Source organism: Notolepis coatsorum (assembly GCF_963971535.1).
Source record: "Notolepis coatsorum genome assembly, chromosome: 3".
NCBI lineage: Eukaryota > Metazoa > Chordata > Actinopteri > Aulopiformes > Paralepididae > Notolepis > Notolepis coatsorum.
Genome location: NC_140167.1, coordinates 102471094 through 102497257, shown reverse-complemented (window position 1 = coordinate 102497257; position 26164 = coordinate 102471094). Strand labels below are relative to the sequence as shown.

The 26164-nt window shown below is 45.5% G+C and overlaps 1 protein-coding gene across 2 annotated transcripts in view; it reads right to left on the bottom strand.

Moving 5' to 3' along the window:
• mospd2 (motile sperm domain containing 2) overlaps positions 1 to 26164 on the bottom strand; it is a 98613-nt gene that overhangs the window by 41676 nt on the left and 30773 nt on the right. For both annotated transcript variants that reach the window (XM_084310834.1, XM_084310835.1), the window contains exon 9: positions 14450 to 14626. In XM_084310834.1, coding sequence (XP_084166960.1) covers positions 14450 to 14626 — 177 coding nt within the window. The remainder of the gene's footprint in view (positions 1 to 14449; positions 14627 to 26164) is intronic.

Below are 26164 nucleotides of genomic sequence, written 5' to 3'. Positions count from 1 at the left end.
AAAAAAGGCAATTGAAATCAATTAAACACAGGAATATAATCAAATATGTAAATCAAATCATGTTACAAAAAGAAACAAATCCAAATGTATACACACACATTGTGTAAGAAACTAAATTAGGTGATAATTATATCGTTCGGGTTCAATTAAGGTGATTTAATATAATCCCAAAACTGAGGAGCAAATATCTGATTATAGATACATTTGTGTTTATTATTATTATCGCCATTGTGACAGTAAGGCTGTAACACGTTTTCTTTCCGTCTCCATGTGAACTCAAACATTTTCAAGGCGGCCATGACATGCAGGGGGTTGTGTTAGGGGGACAGAGGGACATGCAGGGGTTGTGTTAGGGGGACAGAGGGCCATGCAGGGGGACAGAGGGACATGCAGGGGTTGTGTTAGGGGGACAGAGGGCCATGCAGGGGGACAGAGGGACATGCAGGGGTTGTGTTAGGGGGACAGAGGGCCATGCAGGGGGACAGAGGGACATGCAGGGGTTGTGTTAGGGGGACAGATGGACATGCAGGGGTTGTGTTAGGGGACAGATGGACATGCAGGGGTTGTGTTGGGGACAGAGGGACAGGAGAGAGGTAGCTACTGTATTGTAGATAACAATTAATGCCCAACAATGTATAAAACTCACACCAAGGTTCAATAACACCAACATTTAACATGATGACGACATTAAGGCAATTAGTGTTGAATTTACGTGCTTATAGACCTGGGAAGACCTGCCTGCTGGACAGGTTTTGCCTACCTACCTCTACTATGGTTTCTCAAGGCAGCCGGATTACATACAGGTTCCATTTATTCAATCGGTCCGACATTTGACAGGCTCAGAATGGAGCATAATGAAATGCATTTTGAAATTGGAGAAAACAAAAAAAATGGAAAAAGCCACTGGCAATTGCACAAAACAAACCCTTGACCTTTTACGTGGCCGAGAGAGGACAACGTTACGAAACCAAAGTAGTCAAAACAACAGACACAGAGTACACTATTGGAACGGCATACTCATGATTAGATGACTCGGTCACCTGACTTCAAAGCCTTAGTTTTCCTGTTTTGGACGTGGACGTTCATATATCGCGCAAGGAAACGAAGATGGTGGTGAATGGCAGGATAGCGGACGAAAATTACGGGGATACAACATCAGTAGTGGTTGTGCTCTTGTGATTGGTTGAATATTGTTGAGGCGTATGGTAGGGCTGTACGCTAAGCTTTTTCCACTAGGGGCACAGTTGCCCCTAAATGAGAAATTTAGGGGCACAGAATATTCTTTAACAATTTTACCATTATAGTGCAAAAAAATATGTTCCTCCTGCCTCATTACTGTGGTCCTTTTATTTAACATTTAAGTGCTTTTGTTTTCAGGTTTGTATCTTTTATAATGAACCAACTGAGAAGGTGTGTAAATCACTAATAGACCAAAAACAACAAACTGTGTGTGCGCGCTTGTGTAGTGCTCCTTGAATGAGATCATCACAACACACACACACCATTGCATTAATCAGGAGGACAAGAAACTCTGCATACATTTATTTCACAATGAAAAGTGCTTTATAAATCAAATTAATTATTATTATTGTAAATAACCCCATGAAAGGTTTATTATTTTTATGGGTAATTACCCGCTTCATATTTGTGATGTTACTGGTTTCAGGGTGTGCCTAAAGTGATCAATGTGTTGGGCCGTTTATAGAGATCTATGCCAATTAATGTTTATGTATATCCGGGACTTTTTTTATATAAGAATTGAGAGGCCTGCTACGGTATTTGTATATGTGACCTTTATTTTGAAAACAGTGTTGCGACTAGGGTGACCAGGTCAAAATGGTTCAGTGGCAGGACAGCAGCACTGCTTTTGCGGGACAATGCGGGACACGTAGGGGGGGGGGGGTTGGCCTCCGGATTCTATTGCCCCCTTCCCTCTGGACAGTACGCCGCCGGCGGGTCACTTCCGCAGCGGGTTTCATTTCCGGGGTTGCCCTGATTGCCCGCGACGGCACGTGACACGCCATGGCACGCCCCCGCGGCAGCCGCAGCGGCAAGCGCGCTGCTGCTGCTGGAGTTCACTTCGCCCACTTCGCCTTTCACATCACTGCTTGCTGTTTAATAATATTGTCGCGTTGGCGAAAGCAGGATGAGAGAGCGTAGATTTCACATTTCAGTGTGTATCATTTAATCATTTATCATTTAATATTTGAAAGGCATACATTGTTGTCATACAGAAGTACAGAATACTTTTATCCAAAATGCTTCTTACTACTGTGCTAGACAAGATGAGGTACAATTTACAGTAAGGTATACGCGTTGCAGTGCAAATGCTTCTTACTGTTGCGCTCCAGAGACTGTTACTGTACCATACAATATACAATATACTATGCAATGTACTAATATACAATACGCTATCAGTAACAGTCTCTGGAGCGCAACAGTAAGAAGCATTTGCACTGCAGCGTGTTAATATACAATACGCTATCAGTAACAGTCTCTGGAGCGCAACAGTAAGAAGCATTTGCACTGCAACGCGTACACCTTACTGTAAATTGTACCGCATCCCATTTCTGCTTTGCACTATAGCGTATTGTATATATAGCGTACATTGCATAGTATATTGTATATTGTATGGTACAGTAACAGTCTCTGGAGCGCAACGGTAAGAAGCATTTGCACTGCAACACGTATACCTTACTGTAAATTGTACCTCATCTTGTCTAGCACAGTAGTAAGAAGCATTTTGGATAAAAGTATTCTGTACTTCTGTATGACAACAATGTATGCCTTTCAAATGTTAAATGATAAATGATTAAATGATACACACTGAAATGTGAAATCTACGCTCTCTCATCCTGCTTTCGCCAACGCGACAATATTATTAAACAGCAAGCAGCGATGTGAAAGGCGAAGTGGGCGAAGGGAACTCCAGCAGCAGCAGCGCGCTTGCCGATGCGGCTGCCGCGGGGGCGTGTCACGTGCCGTCGCGGCCAATCAGGGCAACCCCGGAAATGAAACCCGTTGCGGAAGTGATACACGCGTCCCGCGTATACTCCCCGTGTATTCTGTTATTATAACAAACCGACCCTCTGATTGATTCAGTTCTCAATAATAGTCGGGCCAGACTTGCTGAAGAGGCGCTCCTCTGAACAACTATATGTGACGTCCCCCTCTCCTCCATGGGTGAAGCTCCTGTCAGTGGCAGATCCTGCATTCTACCTTTTGGGGATCATCTGAAACGGTGTTCTGCGAAATTCTACTACCTGCTGGCACGCATGGCGCACGCATGCGCATGACCCACAATCGTTCACACTACATCCTGCCACCTTGCTGACGAACGTCTTGTTGAGTCTTGTTGTTGATATATCTTAAACAATATCTTAAACATATGTTTTTCATTGCACCTTTTGAACTGTATATGCATGTAAATATTTGCATGTAATTGGCTTTGCAGCCGAATGTATTTGTAGATGATAAAATGTCGGTACACCTGTTGGAATTCGGAGTGAACTATAGGGTGACGTCACCCAGCTGTCCAAACATATAGGCGATTCGCGCTACGGCAGCAGTTCTCAGCAGAGTAGTAGAATTTCGCAGAACACCGGCTCGGACAGGTGACAGGCAGCGCGACTCGAGTGAGCTGCTCAGCAGCCTCGGCTGGAGATGCATCCTGCTGCAGGACCACAGCAACGACACTCTCAGGACCGTGACACTTTGCGGACCCACACTCTCAGACCCTCGCTCCCATTGGCTGATTTGGGTCACGTGACCGTCCCACTCCAATTCAGCCATTGGGTGGGACGGTCACGTGACCCAAATCAGCCAATGGGAGAGAGGGTCTGGAGAGTGTGGGTCCGCAAAGTGTCGCGGTCCTGAATGTGTCGGTGCTGTGGTCCTGCAGATGGATACTATTGCTCGGCTGCGCAATGCATTGGTTTGTGACGTCGCCCGATTTTTTTATTTTAAATATAAGAGGGTATTGGAACGAGGCATTAAATTAACAACATTTAAAAAAAAATGTAAATAATAATCTTTGAAAGATAAAAAAAAACTTAAAATTTAAAATTTATTTTTTATTATTTTTTTATCTTTGAATTGCAGGACATTGTTTTGTTGTTGCGGGACGCGGGACAAATGGCCCAATATCAGGACTGTCCCACGAGTCGCGGGACAGGTGGTCACCCTAGTTGCAACGCAACCTTGTTTAAGTTTGCGCTTTTGACAGTGAAATGTTCAGTTCAACTTAGCTCGAAGGAAAGACTCTAATCAAAAAGGTTTAATTGACCCGTATGAGGCTCTTACGGTAGGACTGATTGTTTATAGAAGAGGCATGTAATACTATGCAAAACGAGAAATAAACAGTGATTTTACTAGCAGTAAATTGCAAGCCACTTTCATACGGGGAACCGTGACAATTATTAGTATTATCTTATTTGCATATTGTCTCATTATTAGATAGATATATAGGTTGATACTTTATTGATCCCCGGAGGGAAATTTAAGTAGACAGTATTTAAGTATTGAAAAACGTCCTAATAGTGGGCTACTCACCTAATGCATGGCTGAACGTTAGAAGTGTGTCCCCGTCAATCATCACTGCCAGATCCGTCTTAATTTAAATCGGCTATGGTCTCTTATCATCTCTCCACATCGGACGTGGTTGTCATAAGATGGACTGATATCCGCTCCGTTCTTCTTGCAGAGCAAAATTAGCGGCTTAAATTTATTGAAAGGAAGTTCTTCTTTGGCGATGCAATAGGCCACATTCAGTTTCGATTCGATTGTTCGCTAGGAATTATGGGATTTGGTGTTGGATGTATGGACTCTACGCAAATTGGTATTTAATCACACGATAGACTACAACTACCAAGTAGAATAGCGTGGCCCAGATTCACTTCACAGTACATGCAAAAAAAAAATTCACACACAGGCTATCGCAGTAAATTCATTCATCGCCGACAGATTTTTTCATAGCACCGCAACATTATGTCGCACTGTACAGCCCTGGTTGTAGGCTAATGTTTTACTATTTTTTTTATCCAATTTGTATGGATTAATTTAGGAGTGAAATGCGAATGAAGGGTTGAAATCACTACTCGCAAGGTTGCCCCCAAATATTATTTCCCACTCGCACGGGCCAAATCAAGGGGCAATTTGCGATAACCTCGTCGCACTGTACAGCCCTGGCGTATGGGTATTGTAATAGGTACCATGGACATTTGTGATATATATATAAAAGTAATAGTGACACACATAGTACAATGTAGATTAAATTAGCTCGGTGAGAGGAGTGTTTTCCAGTGACCATGGGGACACTGAGCTTAAGAGTAGAGGTAAGAGTAATTGTTGATAGCGGAGCTTCACTCGGAGGCTACAATGGGGGGGAACTCACAGTGGAACCTCCCTCCCCAGGTCTACAGTCTTCATGCAGTATAATACAGTATTTGATTTTACAGTAACTACGAAGTAAGGCTATCAGGGATACTCAACACAAAATTATTCCCATATTTACATGATTGAACATTGTGACTTTACATAACACAACACTTGTCTGTTGTGATCCTTGATGGGACCAAATACATATATCAAAAACAGTATATTATGCAAAAAGGATTGAATGGCTTAGTTAAAAAAAAAAAATCAAGACTATGTTTTGCTTCATAAAGTAAAGAAAGAGAAAATATAAATCAAATATCCTGAGTTCTAGGAGTGCAATACAGGTTAAGTGGAGGTCCAGGACGGGACGGGCCGATGGCCGAACAGGCGGGGCAGTGGTGGGTTGGTGGGTTGGTGGTGGTGACGATGACGGCACTCGATCGGACGGACGAGGGAGGTGTACTCACAAATTAATTGCACACGCGAGTACACCTACCTCTGTCCAGTCTGCAGAAACACATCCCGGGACTCTCTTACCTCGCTGAGCGGTATGGGGATCCTACCCTGCCTTTACCACCACCACCAGCCCTTGTTTAAAAACACAAAGACAGGCAATTAGCTTCCCAGAGCGATTACTTTATTATCACAGTGCTGGAGGCCCAGAGGTATTCAGGAGGTGGGAGGGGAGGATGAATGGAGGCTGTTTTATATGGAGAACAGAAAGTGAGCAGTGGAATGTGATCAGACGGGCTCAAAGCTTAGACAAGACACTCTCTAGGGCCCAGAGTCACACACTAACCCCTAACAGCAAACCCAGACCACACTACCCACACAGACCACACTACCCACACAGACCACACTACCCACACAGACCACACTACCCACACAGACCACACAGACCACACTACCCACACAGACCACACTACCCACACAGACCACACTACCCACACAGACCACACTACCCACACAGACCACACTACCCACACAGACCACACAGACCACACTACCCACACAGACCACACTACCCACACAGACCACACTACCCACACAGACCACACTACCCACACAGACCACACTACCCACACAGACCACACTACCCACACAGACCACACTACCCACACAGACCACACTACCCACACAGACCACACTACCCACACAGACCACACTACCCACACAGACCACACTACCCACACAGACCACACTACCCACACTACCCACACAGACCACACTACCCACACAGACCACACAGACCACACTACCCACACAGACCACACTACCCACACAGACCACACTACCCACACAGACCACACAGACCACACTACCCACACAGACCACACTACCCACACAGACCACACAGACCACACTACCCACACAGACCACACTACCCACACAGACCACACTACCCACACAGACCACACTACCCACACAGACCACACAGACCACACAGACCACACTACCCACACAGACCACACAGACCACACTACCCACACAGACCACACTACCCACACAGACCACACTACCCACACAGACCACACAGACCACACAGACCACACAGACCACACTACCCACACAGACCACACTACCCACACAGACCACACTACCCACACAGACCACACTACCCACACAGACCACACAGACCACACTACCCACACTACCCACACAGACCACACTACCCACACAGACCACACTACCCACACAGACCACACAGACCACACTACCCACACAGACCACACTACCCACACAGACCACACTACCCACACAGACCACACTACCCACACTACCCACACAGACCACACTACCCACACAGACCACACAGACCACACTACCCACACAGACCACACAGACCACACGGACCACACAGACCACACGGACCACACTAATTGTTGGGGCGTATTCCGACATTCACTCTCTCTCGTGCCATAGTGTGCAAGTAGTTGCGAGTAGCTCAGCGGGTAGGGCACGGTGCACACGTGACTACCATTTTATGTAATATTATGTATGCTGCCAGCTCAGATTTACCCTACCAGTCTAACCTGAAACACACCTACCTAGCTCAAAGTCAACAAGCCTCACAATTTGCAGTGACAGCTAGTGAAACACCACAGTCCTCAGTACTACTGCATTAGTATAGATTTATTTCAGATACATTAACACATCAAGTGCCGTTCAGCAGGGGGGCGCTGTGGGCCGTGAGTGCCAGCGCTCTGTTCAATGGGGATAAATGCCGGTTTTTGCAGTGCTAAACCTATATTAAATATTATAGCTATGGATTTAATAACAGCGTCGATTGTCAGTGAGTTTCTTCCGGTCAACATGCAATTCATCCATACATTTCCGTTTTATACCGTGGTGGATATGAGTATAGTTTTAGAGTGATCCTGTGTAATCCCAGGGAACTCCGGCAAACAGCCCTTTACGGCATTTCATTATAAATCGTGCCATTTCTCGTCTGATTATTGAATCGATCTGAAATCAACACTAGATTATCGGTATTATGTTTCCTCATGCATGCACGAAAGGGTGGGGGGGGGGGGGGGGGGGGGAGATCGTTTTTCTATGCTTCGAGCGCCACCAACAGCATACACTACACAGTACATTACAGACACACGCTGCGATCGCGGGAAAAAAATATAGGATCAACCAAGATTGATAACATATAGTCCTTACCTTGTCTATGATGTACTGCAAAAAGAATAATCCAATTATCTGATCGTCGTTCCAAATATCCACAGCGATCCTGTGTCCAACGTTATCCAGCATTGGACATGAACGGGCGGGCGGGGACAGTTGTCGATGCCATCCCAAAGCGCTTGTTTTGCCGGAGTGTTTAGAACCCGCCTCCACGCCGCAGCTCGGCCGAGAAAACAAACCACATCGTTTCAAATGGAGTGCAATAGCGTCCGCAAGGCATTAGGCGGCAGTATCGGGCCATTGCGGTCTCAGATAAGAGTGCCATTCAGTCCTACAGCATAGCAGGATGAATTATGAATGGGAATAGCGAATAAAAGAAATAACGACACAGAAACGTATATCTACGTTTCCGGCACTCAACCGCTGGGCCACAGAAACGTAGATCTACGTTTTTGGCAATCAAAGGGTTAAGGTGGCTGATTTGTATATATATATATTCCTTGTGATCTCTAGGTTCATATGGTACTGCCATACAGGATTTTTGCTCTAGCATTCAAATGTAACCCGTGAGAGTCTGTGAACCTTGTCAATCTTTCAGCACTGAACAAATATTTGAGGGAAAAAAACTCTAGCAGAGCATTTTCCAGCTATCGTGGAGCACCGCTGGTGAGTGAATGTAGCTCTACACAGACACACACCATGCAATTTCCTCTGGGCTGTATGCCAGGTCGGTTGACCCACCCATGCCATAAATAGGCCCAACTGAGAGTGTGAGGTGAATCCATGCTTGTATGTCACAGCAAAAAAAAAAAAGCACGCCTGTCAGAATTGAGGAGTTCTATGAAATTACATTTAGGACAAGCAGATTTGCATATCTTCGTCTCGTGAATCTAAATCTGTTGTGCGTGACTAATGTGCGTGACTAATGTGTTATTCATTTACAATGGGAGCTTTTGCCGTTTGTTTTCGCCGGTGCTTAATAGGCTCATGGGGAACGGCTTTGTGTGACGCAGCGCTGCCGGCTCTCTGTGTAGAATACACAGGAGTCTTCTATGACTGGGAAGCAGGTTACTTAACAGCTTAGCGGGGGTCTGCCCTGAGTGTGCAAACTGAGTCAGTGGCGCTACAGCCATGCGTCCAGGTCTGTCCTTAACACCTGTTGCTCTCAGATGACGCCAGCAACAATAACAAAGAAATTACAATACTGAATAACAAGACTTCTGCTCTCCAACAACAACAACAACAACAACACGGACTAATAACAACAAAACCGCCATGGACACAGGACACATTATTTCAGACCCAGACACATCGCTGCTAGATCCTAAAAGCACACTCTTCAATGTGCGACAAAATCATCACCCTCTCAAGAGATCTCCTGAGATGACATCCTAATGCCCACCATCTATTCCAATGCACACTGGGTTTGCATGCCGCTGGCCAGAGAAGCAGCTAACCAGGTTAACTTATTACTGGATGCCCCTGTGGAGAAATTGGGGGTGAAGAGAGGGGTATCAGCAGCATAGTGCTACGGTCATCTGGAAACTCTAGAAATTCCAATATTAGTGTTTTCCACTGTATTACTTGAACTAGTCATCTCCCGCCTCGATTACTGCAACGCACTGCTCGCTGGCCTCCCGGCCACTGCCACTAAGCCTCTTCAACTCATTCAGAACGCAGCGGCCCGCCTGATCTCAAACCTACCGAAGTCGGCCCATGTCACCCCACTTCTTAGGGACCTGCACTGGCTCCCCATTGCTGCACGAATCCGCTTCAAGGCCCTCGACCTAGCATACCGTGCGGCAAAGGGAACCGCTCCCGCCTACCTCCGGTCAATGGTCTCTAACTACACACCCTCAAGACCCCTACGCTCTGCTTCTTCTGGCCGCCTCAGACCTACTCCTATCCAAGCTCCGGGAGGGTCATCAAAGAGAAGTCGCCTATTCTCAGTCCTTGCCCCACAATGGTGGAATGAACTACCCACCCCAGTTAGGACAGCCGAAACACGTCCAATCTTTCGCCGTCGACTAAAGACGCACTTCTTCAACCATTATCTGAAAAAAAAAAAAAAAAAAATCTAACCCTAACTAACCATACTGTCATGCACTTGTCCTAATAAACTAACCAACACTGTAGCACTCAACACTTTGATGAACATTGTTGCTCAGCTGATAGAGTTGTGCCCTTCCTGATGGCTTGTCGTACAGAACTTGTAAGTCGCTTTGGATAAAAGCGTTTCAGCTAAATGACTAAATGTAAATGTAAATGTAGCAGGCTTTTCCAAGGGTCACTCCCAAGGCCATTCAGACTTTTCCAGATGTGGAATTCTTCAACTAGTTTTTGTGATTTCCGCTGTTTGATGAACCTGAATCTGACGTTGTGAAGCATGTGACCTAGCCACTGATCCTAGATCAGTGCTCCTACTCCTGGAGAAACAGTGGATACAGGCCTAGGCTTCATCACCACTGTGTAGCACCCAACCTTGGGCAGGCTCAATGGGTGCCATACACTGGCACGAGGCACACATCACACTACACAATGGGACAGGGATTGATATCAGCCAATTAAAAAGGGGGGCGGGGGGTGATTAGGTGGCCTTGATGTCAGAGACGTGATTGGGAATTTGACCAGGAACGTCTGGGAACCCTATACCACCATATACCTTAACCTGACGGCAGCATCTGCATCATCGATGCCCCGACTACAGCTAGAGGTGTCGTTTGGTGACAGCGGAGAGAGAGCGAGACAGAGAGAGAGAGAGGGCAGTTGATCAGAATCTCTGCCTCGACACGTCCAAGATAAAAACATTAAGCCGTGGAATGTCTCCGCGATAGGGGTCCACATCGATGGCCTGCTCGCCTGCCAAGCCGTGAGCACATTACAGGCACAGAACCGCACCACTCCAGCGAGGTTGAAGACAAAGCCAGTAGCCCTTTCAGGTGGGAGGCTTTTAGAGGAATTCTTTTCCACAAACTTGTATCTTAGAATTCTGTACATCTTATCTTATCTATACCTTTCATTGGTCAGAGTAGCCATTGTCACATCATCATTAGAATGTAAAGTGTTAACAAAATGTTAAATCAAACCGGGTGTGATCGTACACCTGAAAGGGCTCACAGTCAAGAACCAAAGAGCGACAGCCCTGCAGGAGCCTGCTCCGAGAAGAGACCAGTTCAGAGGAGAACCACAGCCCTGTGCTGCAGGAGCCTGCTCCGAGAAGAGACCAGTTCAGAGGAGAACCACAGCCCTGTGCAGGAGCCTGCTCCGAGAAGAGACCAGTTCAGAGGAGAACCACAGCCCCGTGCTGCAGGAGCCTGCTCCGAGAAGAGACCAGTTCAGAGGAGAACCACAGCCCTGTGCAGGAGCCTGCTCCGAGAAGAGACCAGTTCAGAGGAGAACCACAGCCCCGTGCTGCAGGAGCCTGCTCCGAGAAGAGACCAGTTCAGAGGAGAACCCTGTGTGAATTCAGGCATAATGCACCAAGCAGCAAGGTAACCAGCTTCAGCGACGGCTCCAACACAACTCTGCAGCTTTAAAAACAAACGGGAGCCGTGAAGATGCTGCGCTGAAAGAGAGGGTGGGGCTGTGATGATGATGAGGAGCGCTGCTGCGCTGAAAGAGAGGGTGGGGCTGTGATGATGAGGAGCACTGCTGCGCTGACAGAGAGGGTGGGGCTGTGATGATGATGAGGAGCACTGCTGCGCTGAAAGAGAGGGTGGGGCTGTGATGATGATGAGGAGCGCTGCTGCGCTGAAAGAGAGGGTGGGGCTGTGATGATGAGGAGCACTGCTGCGCTGAAAGAGAGGGTGGGGCTGTGATGATGATGAGGAGCGCTGCTGCGCTGAAAGAGAGGGTGGGGCTGTGATGATGAGGAGCACTGCTGCGCTGAAAGAGAGGGTGGGGCTGTGATGATGAGGAGCACTGCTGCGCTGAAAGAGAGGGTGGGGCTGTGATGATGATGAGGAGCACTGCTGCGCTGAAAGAGAGGGTGGGGCTGTGATGATGATGAGGAGCACTGCTGCGCTGAAAGAGAGGGTGGGGCTGTGATGATGATGAGGAGCGCTGCTGCGCTGAAAGAGAGGGTGGGGCTGTGATGATGAGGAGCACTGCTGCGCTGAAAGAGAGGGTGGGGCTGTGATGATGATGAGGAGCGCTGCTGCGCTGAAAGAGAGGGTGGGGCTGTGATGATGAGGAGCACTGCTGCGCTGAAAGAGAGGGTGGGGCTGTGATGATGAGGAGCACTGCTGCGCTGAAAGAGAGGGTGGGGCTGTGATGATGATGAGGAGCACTGCTGCGCTGAAAGAGAGGGTGGGGCTGTGATGATGAGGAGCGCTGCTGCGCTGAAAGAGAGGGTGGGGCTGTGATGATGATGAGGAGCGCTGCTGCGCTGAAAGAGAGGGTGGGGCTGTGATGATGAGGAGCGCTGCTGCGCTGAAAGAGAGGGTGGGGCTGTGATGATGATGAGGAGCGCTGCTGCGCTGAAAGAGAGGGTGGGGCTGTGATGATGAGGACAGAGGAGCGCTGCTGCGCTGAAAGAGAGGGTGGGGCTGTGATGATGATGAGGAGCGCTGCTGCGCTGAAAGAGAGGGTGGGGCTGTGATGATGAGGAGCACTGCTGCGCTGAAAGAGAGGGTGGGGCTGTGATGATGATGAGGAGCACTGCTGCGCTGAAAGAGAGGGTGGGGCTGTGATGATGATGAGGAGCACTGCTGCGCTGAAAGAGAGGGTGGGGCTGTGATGATGAGCGCTGCTGCGCTGAAAGAGAGGGTGGGGCTGTGATGATGAGGAGCACTGCTGCGCTGAAAGAGAGGGTGGGGCTGTGATGATGATGAGGAGCACTGCTGCGCTGAAAGAGAGGGTGGGGCTGTGATGATGAGGAGCACTGCTGCGCTGAAAGAGAGGGTGGGGCTGTGATGATGAGGAGCGCTGCTGCGCTGAAAGAGAGGGTGGGGCTGTGATGATGAGGAGCACTGCTGCGCTGAAAGAGAGGGTGGGGCTGTGATGATGATGAGGAGCACTGCTGCGCTGAAAGAGAGGGTGGGGCTGTGATGATGAGGAGCACTGCTGCGCTGAAAGAGAGGGTGGGGCTGTGATGATGAGGAGCACTGCTGCGCTGAAAGAGAGGGTGGGGCTGTGATGATGATGAGGAGCGCTGCTGCGCTGAAAGAGAGGGTGGGGCTGTGGTGATGATGAGGAGCGCTGCTGCGCTGAAAGAGAGGGTGGGGCTGTGATGATGAGGAGCACTGCTGCGCTGAAAGAGAGGGTGGGGCTGTGATGTTTGGGTTTCTGCCGGCAGGATTAAGAAGCGCATCCGGAGACACGAGGAGGAGTCACCTTGACAGAGACAATGAAGGGGGAGCTTAGCCGACTGCCGAGTCATTACCGCCACTTCATTCATAGAGCCGTCTCGGCGGAGAGGACACGATTACATGCTGTAATCTCGGGACTCCATTAGCCATCTAATTTGACCAGGAATGGGAACGTGCTACATACATGTGGTCATAGAGCAGCTACATACATGTGGTCATACATGTGGTCACAGAGCAGCGACTAGAGCACGACTACAGCACACCGGTTGATTATCCATCTTTAAAAAAGGCTCTAGTGGGCTCCGTGTTAAGCTAGGGTGAGCATACTGGCATCATTATGAAACTAGAGATTTTGAGGAATCCAAAAAAGGTACCAGCCATATCATAGATCCTTGGTAAAACATTTGTACGAATATCAGAATTATTTTTTTTACTTCCAAATAGATTCGGTATCGGCCCCAAAGGTCCAGTATCAGCTGGGCTCTACTAATGACTGCTGTGCATTTGAGAGATGGAATGAGGAACTTCTAAAAAGGCCCCATGCAGAGGTAATCCTGTCTCAGTGGCAGTCTCCCCTCACTGCATTACACTGCATTCCACCCCCCCCCCCCCACACACACACACACACACTGTATACTCTTAGTACAACTAAGAACTAGGAGCTTGGCAAGTAGAGTGCACAGAGGCCCAGGCGTTCACGCCTTTTACATTCAAGGAATGAGGACAGTCATGCGATTCCTGCGCACCGAGTAGAGGTGTGTGACACAATAGTGTGGCACAATATGAAAATGCGATAATATGCATCGAGATGAAAGAAAATTGATTGTGGCATCAGCTTTTTACATTTACTACTTAATTATACCTCTAATCATAATAGCAACAACCTTTTGTTATTATTGCCATTTCTGACAAGATGGTTAGACTATAACACGTTACTAATAATAATACATTTTGTTTACAGTTTCATAAGAAATGGAAATATAAGGAATCTTTTTTTATTCAAGTATTTGTCCTAAATATTGTGATAATATAAAATCGTGGACCCAGTATGGCACGTGGAGTTGTGCGTCGTGAAGAACAGTTTGTCGTAAACCCTTACTTGAGCCGGAGACTTCCTTTTTATTTTTTTTTACCTTCTTGGGCTTTAGGGCGACCTCCGAGTTGAAGCTGGACTCCAGGGTATCCTTCGCCTCAGACTCGCCCTCTTTGCTCTCCGTCTCGTCCTCCTCGCTAGCGATCGGTCCATTCTCACAGGTGGGCGTTTGGAAGTCATCGTCACAAAGGGGGGGGTAGCTGTATTTGAAGGGGTCCTGGAATAAAAGAGCTGCGAGTGTGAGTTTCTTGTGTGTTAAGATACCTTCCTAGTTCCTTGTGTGTTAGATTAGATTCAAATGTATTGTCATTACAACAAAAAGAAGTTGGCATCTAACCAGAGTGCAAAGGTAAGTGTAAAGTGCATTAATAAATCCTCTTAACATGCAGCGGCCCGTATTAGGGCCCACGTGCCCACGGGTGGAACGCACAGAGACACGGCACTTTGCGAGCGTAGCGGCTGCATTTTTCACGAACATATAAATGACAGAATTAAAAGATCTATTTGTTGTCGTTCGAATGCCACCTCACTCGACCGAAACCGTACCTCGGTTCTCGAGTTACATGACGATATGTCAGGCGAGCATATTTTTTCCGCACGCGTGTCAAGCGACCACCCTGGACTCCTGACGCTCCAGAACTGCCAATCATCCGCTGATGGCGAAAATTATTGGTCAGTGTTGTAGCCAATGAGTGTAGCTTTCCAATGATACCACACATGGCGGGAGGGGGGGGGGGGGGGGGGGGGGGGGGTGCGCGAATAAGGGATCTAGGTGAAAGTTGACGAGTGAAAACCAGAAGTGAATCACATTTCGCTTTTTGGCGCATGGTTTACCCGGATCTCTCTCAAAGAGCAATTTCTGAACAGATTTTTATAAAATGTTGACCTGTACTACATAAGACTTCAGGCTATGGATCCGCTGTGTTTTCCAGCTTATACCTATTTTTGGGGGGGATATTGCAACCACTACAGAAAAATGTGAGTACACAAGTTCAAGTTCAACTCAAGTTTAAACCTGTACTCTAGTCTATTTCATTAGCACTCAAAGTTATTTAACTTTTTTGCATTAGTAACTTCAGAATGTTATATTTCAAAAGAGACCAGGTTTATGCATGTGCTATAAAGCATAAAGTATAAAAATAAGCTTTGCAAAAAAAGTATGCAGTCCTCAAGTTCAAGTAAAAACAAATTCCACTTTTCTGGGTGCCTGTTAACACTTTGAGCGCCACTCACGGCTAATCTCGGGTTTACGATTGTGACGTTGAAAGCCACGTCACGGCTTTTCTCGGCTTTTTAAAAAAAAAAAATTATTAGCGATCTGAAATCATATTGCATCACGCGAGCCTACCGTTGGAGATCCAGGGGCCGCCGGCGATCAGATGTGAAAAAAGCGCCCCCTATCGTCTCCCAGATGGTAAATCACCCTTTTGGAATGGACTCAATGAAAATGGATGGGGGGAAAAAAATATTCCAGTCCACATTTTCCAGTCCACTGATGCAGCCGGAGTTACCAGAGTTCATTCTGGAGCCTCTGAGCCACGGCGAGCATGGGTTATACTGTACACATGTTGGATCAATATACTTATCGATTTTTTCGAATGGTGATCGGGAATTGGAATATACTATTTGGATACCATCTGATGTCAGGTAAGGAATCTATGTTATCAGTGTTAGGATAATCAGACTCGTTTTCATCGAGATATAAGCGTTTCCACTATATGTGATATGGCTGTTTCACTGTAAAAGCCATGAGGAAATAATAGCAGCGATTATCAGCGCACGGCACGAGCGTGCGTGCGCACACATATACTATCGACCATCAAGCGTTTATTTGAAAACTATTCATAAATAGACGACAAATGATAACGTTCTGGAATATTCCAGTAAAAGGCGATTAGGAATGTGTTGTTTTTTCTTCGAAACAGAGTGGTTTTCAAAATGCTATAAAAAGGCAATGAAGCGATAAAAACACAATCTGCTTTGCCAATGTTGACTGGAAAATGATTCTTTGATAAGCGATGGGCAGATTAGACCCATAGCATAATTTAAAACATAGATTAGGCGATATTAACGTTACATGGGCCGTGGACCGTGGCATCAACGGGGTAAAAGGGAAAACGCGGCCTGGCACTGAAAGTGTTAAGAGGTTAATGATATACAGTGTAACAAGTGATTCAATGGAATATATATGTAACAAAGACGGTGAGTAAATATGCAAATCTGATGTATGTACAGTATCATAAAGGTATAAACACACTATGGTAGTAAGTAGGGATGTCCCGATCCGATCACGTGATCGGGGGCCGATCACATGCTTTTCAGAAGATAAAAAAAATAAAAATCGGGAGTCAAATTATTATTATTTTTGAATTGTATTCAACAAACATGACTAGTGTTCTAGTGTTGTCACGATACTGGAATTTCGACACCTTGAAGAGAGAGAGAGAGAGAGAGATCTCCGGAGCTATGCTCTGACTCAGAGCATTTATTAACGTTACATTTTCAACAAGATTGCTGATAATTAAACACAGGGTAACGTTATATGTCGAGTTCATACGTGTACTAGTGTAGTTAGTATGAACTCGACTTAACGTTACTCCGTTTCCATGAAGTAATTATAAAAGGTGGCCAGCTAGCTAGCATAAGCTAACGGAGGAACGACTAGCTAACGTTAGCTAATAGCTGTATCGTTGGCACTGCTCTGTAACAACGCTTGCAAATGGGCATCGTGGCATCTTTAGCTTTTCCTTCGTCGTTTACTTCAAACCGAAGTACTTCCAAACAGCACTTCTGCTGTTTTCTTTATCCACAAGCACAAGTTGCGGAGGCTCTGCACTAGCCATATTCGGAGCTAAAATCTTTGTTGACAAACTGTGAGGTCTGTGAGGGGGAGGGCTGCAGCAGTGTGTGTCTGTTGGTCTCTGAGGGGGAGGAGGAGGAGGGGCAAGCATGCTCTGCAACAGCATGCGTCTGTTTGTCAACAACTTGCGGTAGAACACTGCGAGCAAGCCAGCTGGTATCGATACTGCAGAAAGTATCGATATTTCGGGAAATGAGTATTGAAACCGTTTTAAATATTCAGAATCGATATGTATCGATTTTTTGATATTTTTGACAACACGTCTTAAACTCATACTGAGGCCTTAGTTTTGGTTTTAAATTACATAACATCATTCATTTATTTATTGTCGCACAGAGCAGAAGAATTTGCCAAAACAAACGCATTTCCTTTGATTTACACCGTCGCACGACAGTGACGTATGCCGAAAATAGCAAAATCATTACGTAAGTCGAACACTGTGAATGTATACTAATGTGCAAACAGATTGAAACTTTGAATATTTCTCGTATGAAGCACATTCTCAGGGGCTCAGGGTGAATGTAATGTGAGCCACCTCGCTCGAGGGGCTATTGAGGCAACAGAGGGGCTTGTTTCTTCGCCAGTTTCTGACAAAAATGCGTCAAATCGGTTACTAATGTGAAAGATCGGATCGGGAAAGATCGGTATCGGCAGATACTCAAAATCACATGATCGGGAGCAAAAAAATGCAATCGGGACATCCCTAGTAGTAAGCCATACTAACCAGTGCTATAACTAATAAGCCTTTTCTGTCCGAGCTACGCAGCACTGGAACACACTGGCCACAAACGTCCTGCACGACCCTTGGACTGTTAAAAATAACACACCAGAGCTATGTTTTTTATTATAATTTAATTTTTTTACTGTAATTGTTATGTTGCTGACCTGTCTGGGGACTACAGATGTAAATTAGCCTCCAACTCACACATTTACATTGAAGTGTGAACTGAAATGTTGATATGTATGTATGTATGTATTGTCGTAATGGTAGTAGGGCTTAGAAAATTGGGCAAAATGACATTCAACTATTCCTAAACACATACAGTAGGATCGAACCATTCAAATATCTATTATTGTGCATTATGTCCACAAGAGAACCAATACAACGAGAGACATAACTAGTATCTCTAACTAGTATCATAATTAGTATCTCTATCTGCGCTTTCACACCGGCAGGGCTCCGGTTCAAGCTCCGGCTCCGTTCTGGAGCCTCTGAACCTTGGTGCTTTCTGGCGAACCAGCCCGCGTTTACACCTATTTAAGCAGAACCAACATTCCACCGTCCTCCGTCATCAACGGGGGGCGTTACTCAGGCCAAAGTAAACACAACCATATGAACACAACAGTGGCAAAATGTGCCATGTGCAAAACAGCTTCAAAGGTTTGGCATTGCACAACAGGTAGAGCTGAAACTATTTGGGACTGATCTCAGAATGAGATCAGATTAGATTAAAATGTAGGGCGGCTAGGTGGTGCAGTGGGCAAGGCGCTCACCTCCAATGCTGGAGACGCTGGGTTCGATCCCAGCACTCCACATTGCTTTCAGTTTAGCTGGTCGTCCGTACTAATACACATTGGCAGTATTAGGGGGTGGGAAACTGATGGGTGGGGATCGGACGTTGTGGACAGCGACTCCTACAGGTCGGTTGGTGCGCCTGCGCAGTAGAATCAGGAAGCGACGGGGGCGGAGTCCCTCCAAAGTGCAGACCCCTGACGCTGAAAGATCGCGCTGCACAGGTGAAAAGATGCGACGGCTGCTACCTCGAGTACCGGAGGGGACTCGTGCAATGTATGGCTTCGTCCACATTACAGTCAGCTTGTGGGAGGCATGAAACAGCGTTCGAGATAGGGGAGGGTTGAATTGGATGATACGAAATTGGGATGGGAGAAAAATTGAAAATGGGAGAAAAAGTGGATAAAAAAAAAAAAGATTAGATTAAAATGTATCGTCATTATACAGCACAAGTACCATCCAACCAGTGGATAAATAAATGTATAAATTAAATGAATGCATTAAATCAATCAAATCAAACACCATGCCATCTCTCAGAATATACAAGTAATCTTAACCAGCCAATGGCATGGGAAAAACTATACAAGCCATTAGGGCCGTCTTAAATACTTCAAAGCTTCATTCGATGAGCATGGGATTCGAAGGGAAAATTTAATTCGAATATATATATTAAAAAGAAATCATTTCTTTTTTTTGTGTGCAAAAACAACTCTGCCTCTCAAACAAGCAATGCTGTTTGTTATTTAAGATGAGGTCGGACTCGGCACTGCCAGATGTGTTCATTGTGCTGTTAAAAATTCCAGGAAAAAGACGCGGAAATTGCGTTTGTGTGTAATTCACTTATCACATTGTAATTTTTCGCCTGACTATCGAATCTTCCTGAAATCAACGCTAGATTATCATTATTATGTCTCCTCGTGCATACATGAAATGGGCCCTGGAGCGCGGCGCTCCCCCCCCCCCCCCCCCCGGGAGAAAGAAATATCAGATCAACGCAAGATTGGATATATAGAGTCCTTACCTGGTCTCTGATGTAATGCAAAAATAATTATCCAATTATCTGATCGCCATTCCAGTTATCCACAGCGATCCTGTCTCCAACATTATTGGGCATTGCACATAAACGGGCGGGCAGGGTCAGTTGTCCAAGCCATCCCTACAAGCGCGTGTTTTGCCGGAGTGTTTAGGACCCACCCCCACGCCGCAGAGCTCGGTAGAGAAAATAAACTACACCATTTCTAATGGAGTGGAATAGCGGCCGAAGGCGTTAGGGCGGTATAAGACCGTCTGCCAGCTCAGACACACTCAGAACAGCATGCACAAGGTGCCCCGCTGAATTATGAATGGCAATAGCGAATAAAATAAATACCATGAGAAAAACGTAGATCTACGTTTCCGGCACTCAACCGTCGGGTGACAGAAACGTAGTTCTACGTGAACGGCACCCAAAGGGTTAATGCCGAAGCTTCAAATTCCAAAAAATAATTCGAAGGTCAGCCATACAAGCCATACACCATCAAATATGCGTACACCTGCTGTTAATCTCAAAGCTATCAAGGTCCAGCCAAAGCAGATCTCCTCTCATGACATAGAACAAGTCCAACAAATAAAATTAACCTTCCTAAATGTCAGATCACTGAACAATACATTTTTTTTAGTAAATGATCTGATTAAAGACATGGCTCAATAACGACACAGCTACATCAATAATGATAGAGACCTGCCCACCAGACTATAGTTTTCATCAAATACCCAGAAAAAACAGAAGAGGAGGAGGGGGTCGCAGCAATTTTCTCCTCAAAGCTCTTGTTTAAAATCACAGAACTAGGTGAGTTCATATCGATGGAATATCTCGCTATTGAACTCAAAACCGAATCAACTATAATCATCACAATATACCGACCGCCTAGACCAGGGGTCGGCAACCTGCGGCTCCGAGGCCGCATGTGGCTCTTTAGCCAATCAGCTGCGGCTCCCTGAGAATAAAAATACAATCTTTTATTCAACTTCAGCCCTGATCATAACACCACATATGAATTGTATAATTCTAACCCTTTAAATGCCAGTGTGTGTGATGGCATATATTTGCAATATATCAAATGCAAAGTAGATTTTTCTGGGGGGGGATTATTACAGGCTAGCATGTGTCAATGATTAGCAACAACAGTTTTTTGTAAGGGTCCCGCCTCCACCAATCACATGCGGCTCCTTTTGTGTGTGTGTGTGTGTGTGTGTGTGTGAGAGCAAGAGAGAGAGATAGTTCTCCAACTTATGTGAGTTGCAGTGATCTCCTGGTTGTTCCCCACCTAGGTTATCTAACTATCTTATCTAACTTCTAGTTGCTTGCGCTGCTGCAACTAGAAACACTGTCCTGGCCTGCTTCATAGTTCAGTGGCCTGACTGCAATTTTTTTTTAATAATTTTTCTTGTGGTTGGTGGAGGGAGTTCTGGTAATAATTCAGGCGGCTGAGTTTTGGACCAGTTGGAGTTTATAGAGGTACTTGTGTGGGAGACCAATGAGGAGGGAGTTACAGTAATCCAGACAGGATGTGACCAGGGCATGAACAAGAATAGCGGTGCTGGTGGGTGTAAGTGAGGGACGGAGACGATTAATGTTGCGTAGGTGGAAGTAAGCGGGCCGTGTGATGTTATTTATGTGGGATTTGAATGACGGTGTGCTATCGAGGATGACACCCAAACTCTTAACCTGAGGGGGGGGGGGGGGGGGACTGTACAGTTGTTAATGGTGAGGGGAACTGTCGGATTTGGCTATGGTGGATTTGGAACCAATGAGTACCTCGGTTTTATCATTGTTTAGTTTTAGGTAGTTGAGTGTGAACCATAATTTCCTTTAAGCATTCAGTAAGGGAGGTGGTGGGGAGTGCAGAGTCAGGTTTGGTGGAAAAATAGAGCTGGGTGTCATCCGCGTAGCAGTGAAACTGTAGACCAAATTTTCTGAAGATGTTGCCAAGGGGTAGGAGATAGATTAGAAAAAGGAGAGGGCCCAGAACAGAACCCTGGGGGACACCGGTGGTAACTGAAGTAGAGTGTGATTTAACATCTTTCAGTTGTACATATTGAGTGCGGCCTGTGAGGTATGAGTTGAACCAGTGAAGAGGGGTGCCAGTGATGCCAATGGAGGTTAGTCGGTCTAAAAGAATGGAATGTGAAATGGTGTTAAATGCTGCAGAGATCCAGAAGTATAAGTATAGTGAGCAGCCTGTTCAAGCTGCTGTGGTCAGGCAAACGCCTGCGAACACCAGCAACTAGGACAGAGAGACTTCGGCTCAGCTTCTTCCCCCAGGCCATCAGAGTCTTGAACACTGAACTCTCCACACACAAGCACACATGAGCACACACACAACACACGCACTGTATACGCTCACACACTAGCAGTCACTTTAGTATGAACACACACACACACTCATGGTCACTTTACACAATGAAAGGTCACTTTAAAAACAAGAACGGGGGTGGTTCTTGTATAGTAAACAGATGGATAGCAAGCTAGCATAAGGACACATAGTATAACTGTAGATTGTATAGTATAGCATTGTATAGTAGTGTACATAAGACCCAGTGCCTCATCGGTAGCTAACAGTGTATTGCACTATCGCAGGACCTTAGCATGTCTTACCATGCTTTTTGTAAACTTCATGTACATATACCTGTTATGTCTTATTCTTATGACTGTATTATTGCACAAATGTCTTATTCTCATCCTATTGGATTCTTATTATTGTATTATTGCATTATTGTATTATTTCACAATCGTTGCGAGCAAGACCCCCCGCATTTCACTGTATGCTTGTATGCCGTGACAAATAAAACTCTTGACTTGACTTGAGACCAGAATCGGCAGCCACTAGAAAAATCATTTGTGATTTTAACTAGGGCTGTTTCAGTGCTATGGAGAGATCGAAACCCAGATTGAAATTGCTCAAACAGATTGTTGCTGGAGAGGTGAGTGTGAACCTGGGCTGCCACAGTTTTTTTCCAGTATTTTGGCAAGAAATGGGAGATTTGAAATAGGCCGGAAATTATTTAGAATATTGGAGTCTGCACCAGGTTTCTTCAATATGGGAGTGGCTGTTTTGAGGGCAGATGGAACAAGACCAGAGGTAAGGGAGGAGTGTATGATTGCAGTTATTTTAGAAGACACGGGTGGTAGGGCAGGCTTTAACTAGCTCTAACTTTTGAACACCTGGCGCAGGGACTTGGAGACAGACATCACACAGAGCGGACTGACATGGAAACAGCTGGAAAGCAAAGCACAGGACAGAGGACCCTGGCGAACTGTTGTCGACGGCCTATCCTCCCACAAAAGGAGCGATAGGCGTAAGTAAGTAAGTAACTTTTGCTACCTCTCTATCTTTTTTATGCTCGCTTATGCCTGTATTTTTTACTGTTGTGAAGCACTTTGAGCTGCAACTTCTGTATGAAAGCTATACAAATAAAGTTATTATTATTATTATTTTTTTTTTAAATTAAAATCTTATGTAACCAAGAGATTTGAACCTGGGACCATAGGATCCACAGGCAGCCGCACTAATCAGTTGAGCTAAACGGTCCGACGTTAACTGTGACCGACTAATCCATAGTTTACACTTTTGCGCTCGTCGTCCAGTATTGGCATTAATAAATCAGATGTCATGCTAATATGTCATGTTCTACAGTAGGACTTACTACTATGATACCCATTAAAACAAGTCATTCAAATAATAGAAGCCTACTTTGCTGGAACGTTTAATTTCAAACGTATACAGTGCATGTGTGTGCGTGTGTGTGTTTTTGTGTGTGTGCTCGCGCGCCGAGGCTCGCTAAGCCTTTCTCCACGCATATTTTTTTCTGGAGCATTTCTTTATCCGCTCTGGTTGGATGGTGTGTATTATACTTGTGCTGTATCATAACAATACATTTGAATCTAATCTCGTTTTGAGATCAGTCGCAAATCGCTTCCTGTTGAATCGATCGATTGAGTGCAATGCCGACCCTCTCCTTTCCCCCGATTACGCTCGTCTTCACAGCCTAGAATATGACACGCCCACTGATGATGTCACGGTTCGCAAGGAAAAACCAAAAGAATTTTGGTTCCAGCTGAGCACCGATTTTTCACCTACAGAACCAATTACTCCCGGTGTGAATGCACCGACCGGTTCAAGATTACGTTCGGGAAACGGCTCCAGCACGGAGCCCGGCCGGTGTGAAAGGCCCATTTGTGGCCGAGTTGGGTTCTGAACTCTCTGCCATCATGCCATGCAGTTGTGGCTTAATTATTATTCAACTCAAGGAATAGACCTACATTCGATTTTCACTCCACTAAATTAAAGTGTCCCCTGTACATCATGTAGCGCATTAAGACCCATGCGAGAAGTTGAGAGGAAGACAGCTGGCAATTGAATGTAAGCTTTTTTATTATAAATCAGATTATTAATTACACTATAGAATAGCCCTACATGGTTAGGAGCGAGGGATAATGGATGGATTATCCAATGGGGGGTCCGGGAGGGGGGGGTACGAGCTAGAGCATAATGTGTAGGGTATTAGATAGCAGGTATTGGGGGTATATCCTGTATAAGACATTTAACTATATGGTGATTTCATTGGATGTGCACTGTTAATAATGCTTGTATATCTTATCGTGTGTCGTCATGTTTGTTATGTTTGTTTAAAAAATTATAAAAAAATAAAATACAAAAAAAGAATAGCCCTACATGGTAGTCACATGGTCTTCGCCAGTAAAAAAGAAAATGTATCCTACAAAAGGTCAACTAATATACTATTTACATCACTACAAAACATGTTTTATAGTTGCATGTTTTATAAAAGTCGCATGAATATAAAAGGTGATAACCGTCATCCATGCAAAGTTGGGATGTGCATAATGGTTATTTTGATAGCCAGCTATCCACTGTCATTAACAAGTCGGGTTATCTCGCCATGCGTCGAGCGCCAAAACCTGAGGTCCTTTGATCACCGTTCTATACTGTCAGCCGGAGCCATCTAGGTGTCTCCGATTCATATGCCTACGTTGGAATTGCAATGCCGATCGAATCTCACCAGGTGGCAGTATCGCATACCTTTTGAACTGGGAACTGAGGATATCGCTCGTCTTGTGATCCCCTCCGGCTGTTTCCGCCTAGAAGTGGATCACAACATGGCAATCGGTGGAAGATTTGGTGCCTCAGAGCTATTATTTCCCGTATGGTAGCCATGCCCAATATACACCAGTAATTGCGATCGCCATGGGATCGACTGGGATTTATTCATTTTGGAGTACTTTCTGACTGAGGTAAGATCTATCTTAGGTAACTTGCTGGTATTTTTTTTAACGTAAAACTAGAGCTGCCGCGATTACCGCGGTATCGCTGTTACATCACGGCCACCGCAGAGTAGGCTGAATACCGCGTCACCGCTGTTTTTTATAATAATAATAATAAATTACCCTCCTCTCGTTGGGCTTGCGGCTCTGCAGATATACCCTACTCCTCCATCGAGGTTCCAAGCGACCCTATTGGGTACCAGAAAAGTCACGTGAAACATTGCAGACCACTGATTGGTCAGAAGAGAGACGCGTCACACGTTTTTTACGTCCTGAATGTCAGCTCATCACAACACGGCTAATAATGTTAGCTTTAACTCTCCGCCGGAGTGGACTACCATCGCTCTTCAGGAGTACTAAACGAGACATAATGATTTTACTGTCTGCAACGAATGTTATAATAAAAGCCCTTCGTTCTATACACTTGTCTGATTGAAAACTTTATTAACAGACCGCAGAATGGGACAACTCAGCACGCTCTGAGCAAAGAAAGGAACTGAGATATGAATAGAGTATTGCTTGCCTTGATATGGTCCGGTAAATACGCTGATGTTATTGAACGTATAACGATATAATAATGCCACCAAACGAATGCCTTTATTATAAAGTAGTAACTTTATAGTAATAATAATAAGAAAGGGTCGGGGGGGTTAGGGGTAACCACCCCTGCCCGCGACACCGAGTGAACTGCGCACGACCAGAGGGGAAACTTCGAATCCGTGTTTCACTTTCAATAACTAATGCGTGCTTGCCGAATCCCAAACAATATTCATGCTGCAAAGTCATCCTCTAAAGATAGACATTTAGACTAGAGGCAGGCTATATGCTATAAAGAGTAGACTACTACTAAAAAAAAAAATGCATTCAAACTTTTTTTTTTAAATTTTGTGTGCGTGCGGTAATAACCGCAGCGGTAGGAAATATTTTGCAAATGTGTGCGGTAAGGAAAACATCAATACCGCGGCAGCTCTACGTAAAACATGCTTCTGTACCGATCACAGTGTCGTTGTTTACCGGACGTAAATTTGGTAACAATCACAGTTTTGAATTAAAACGGTGA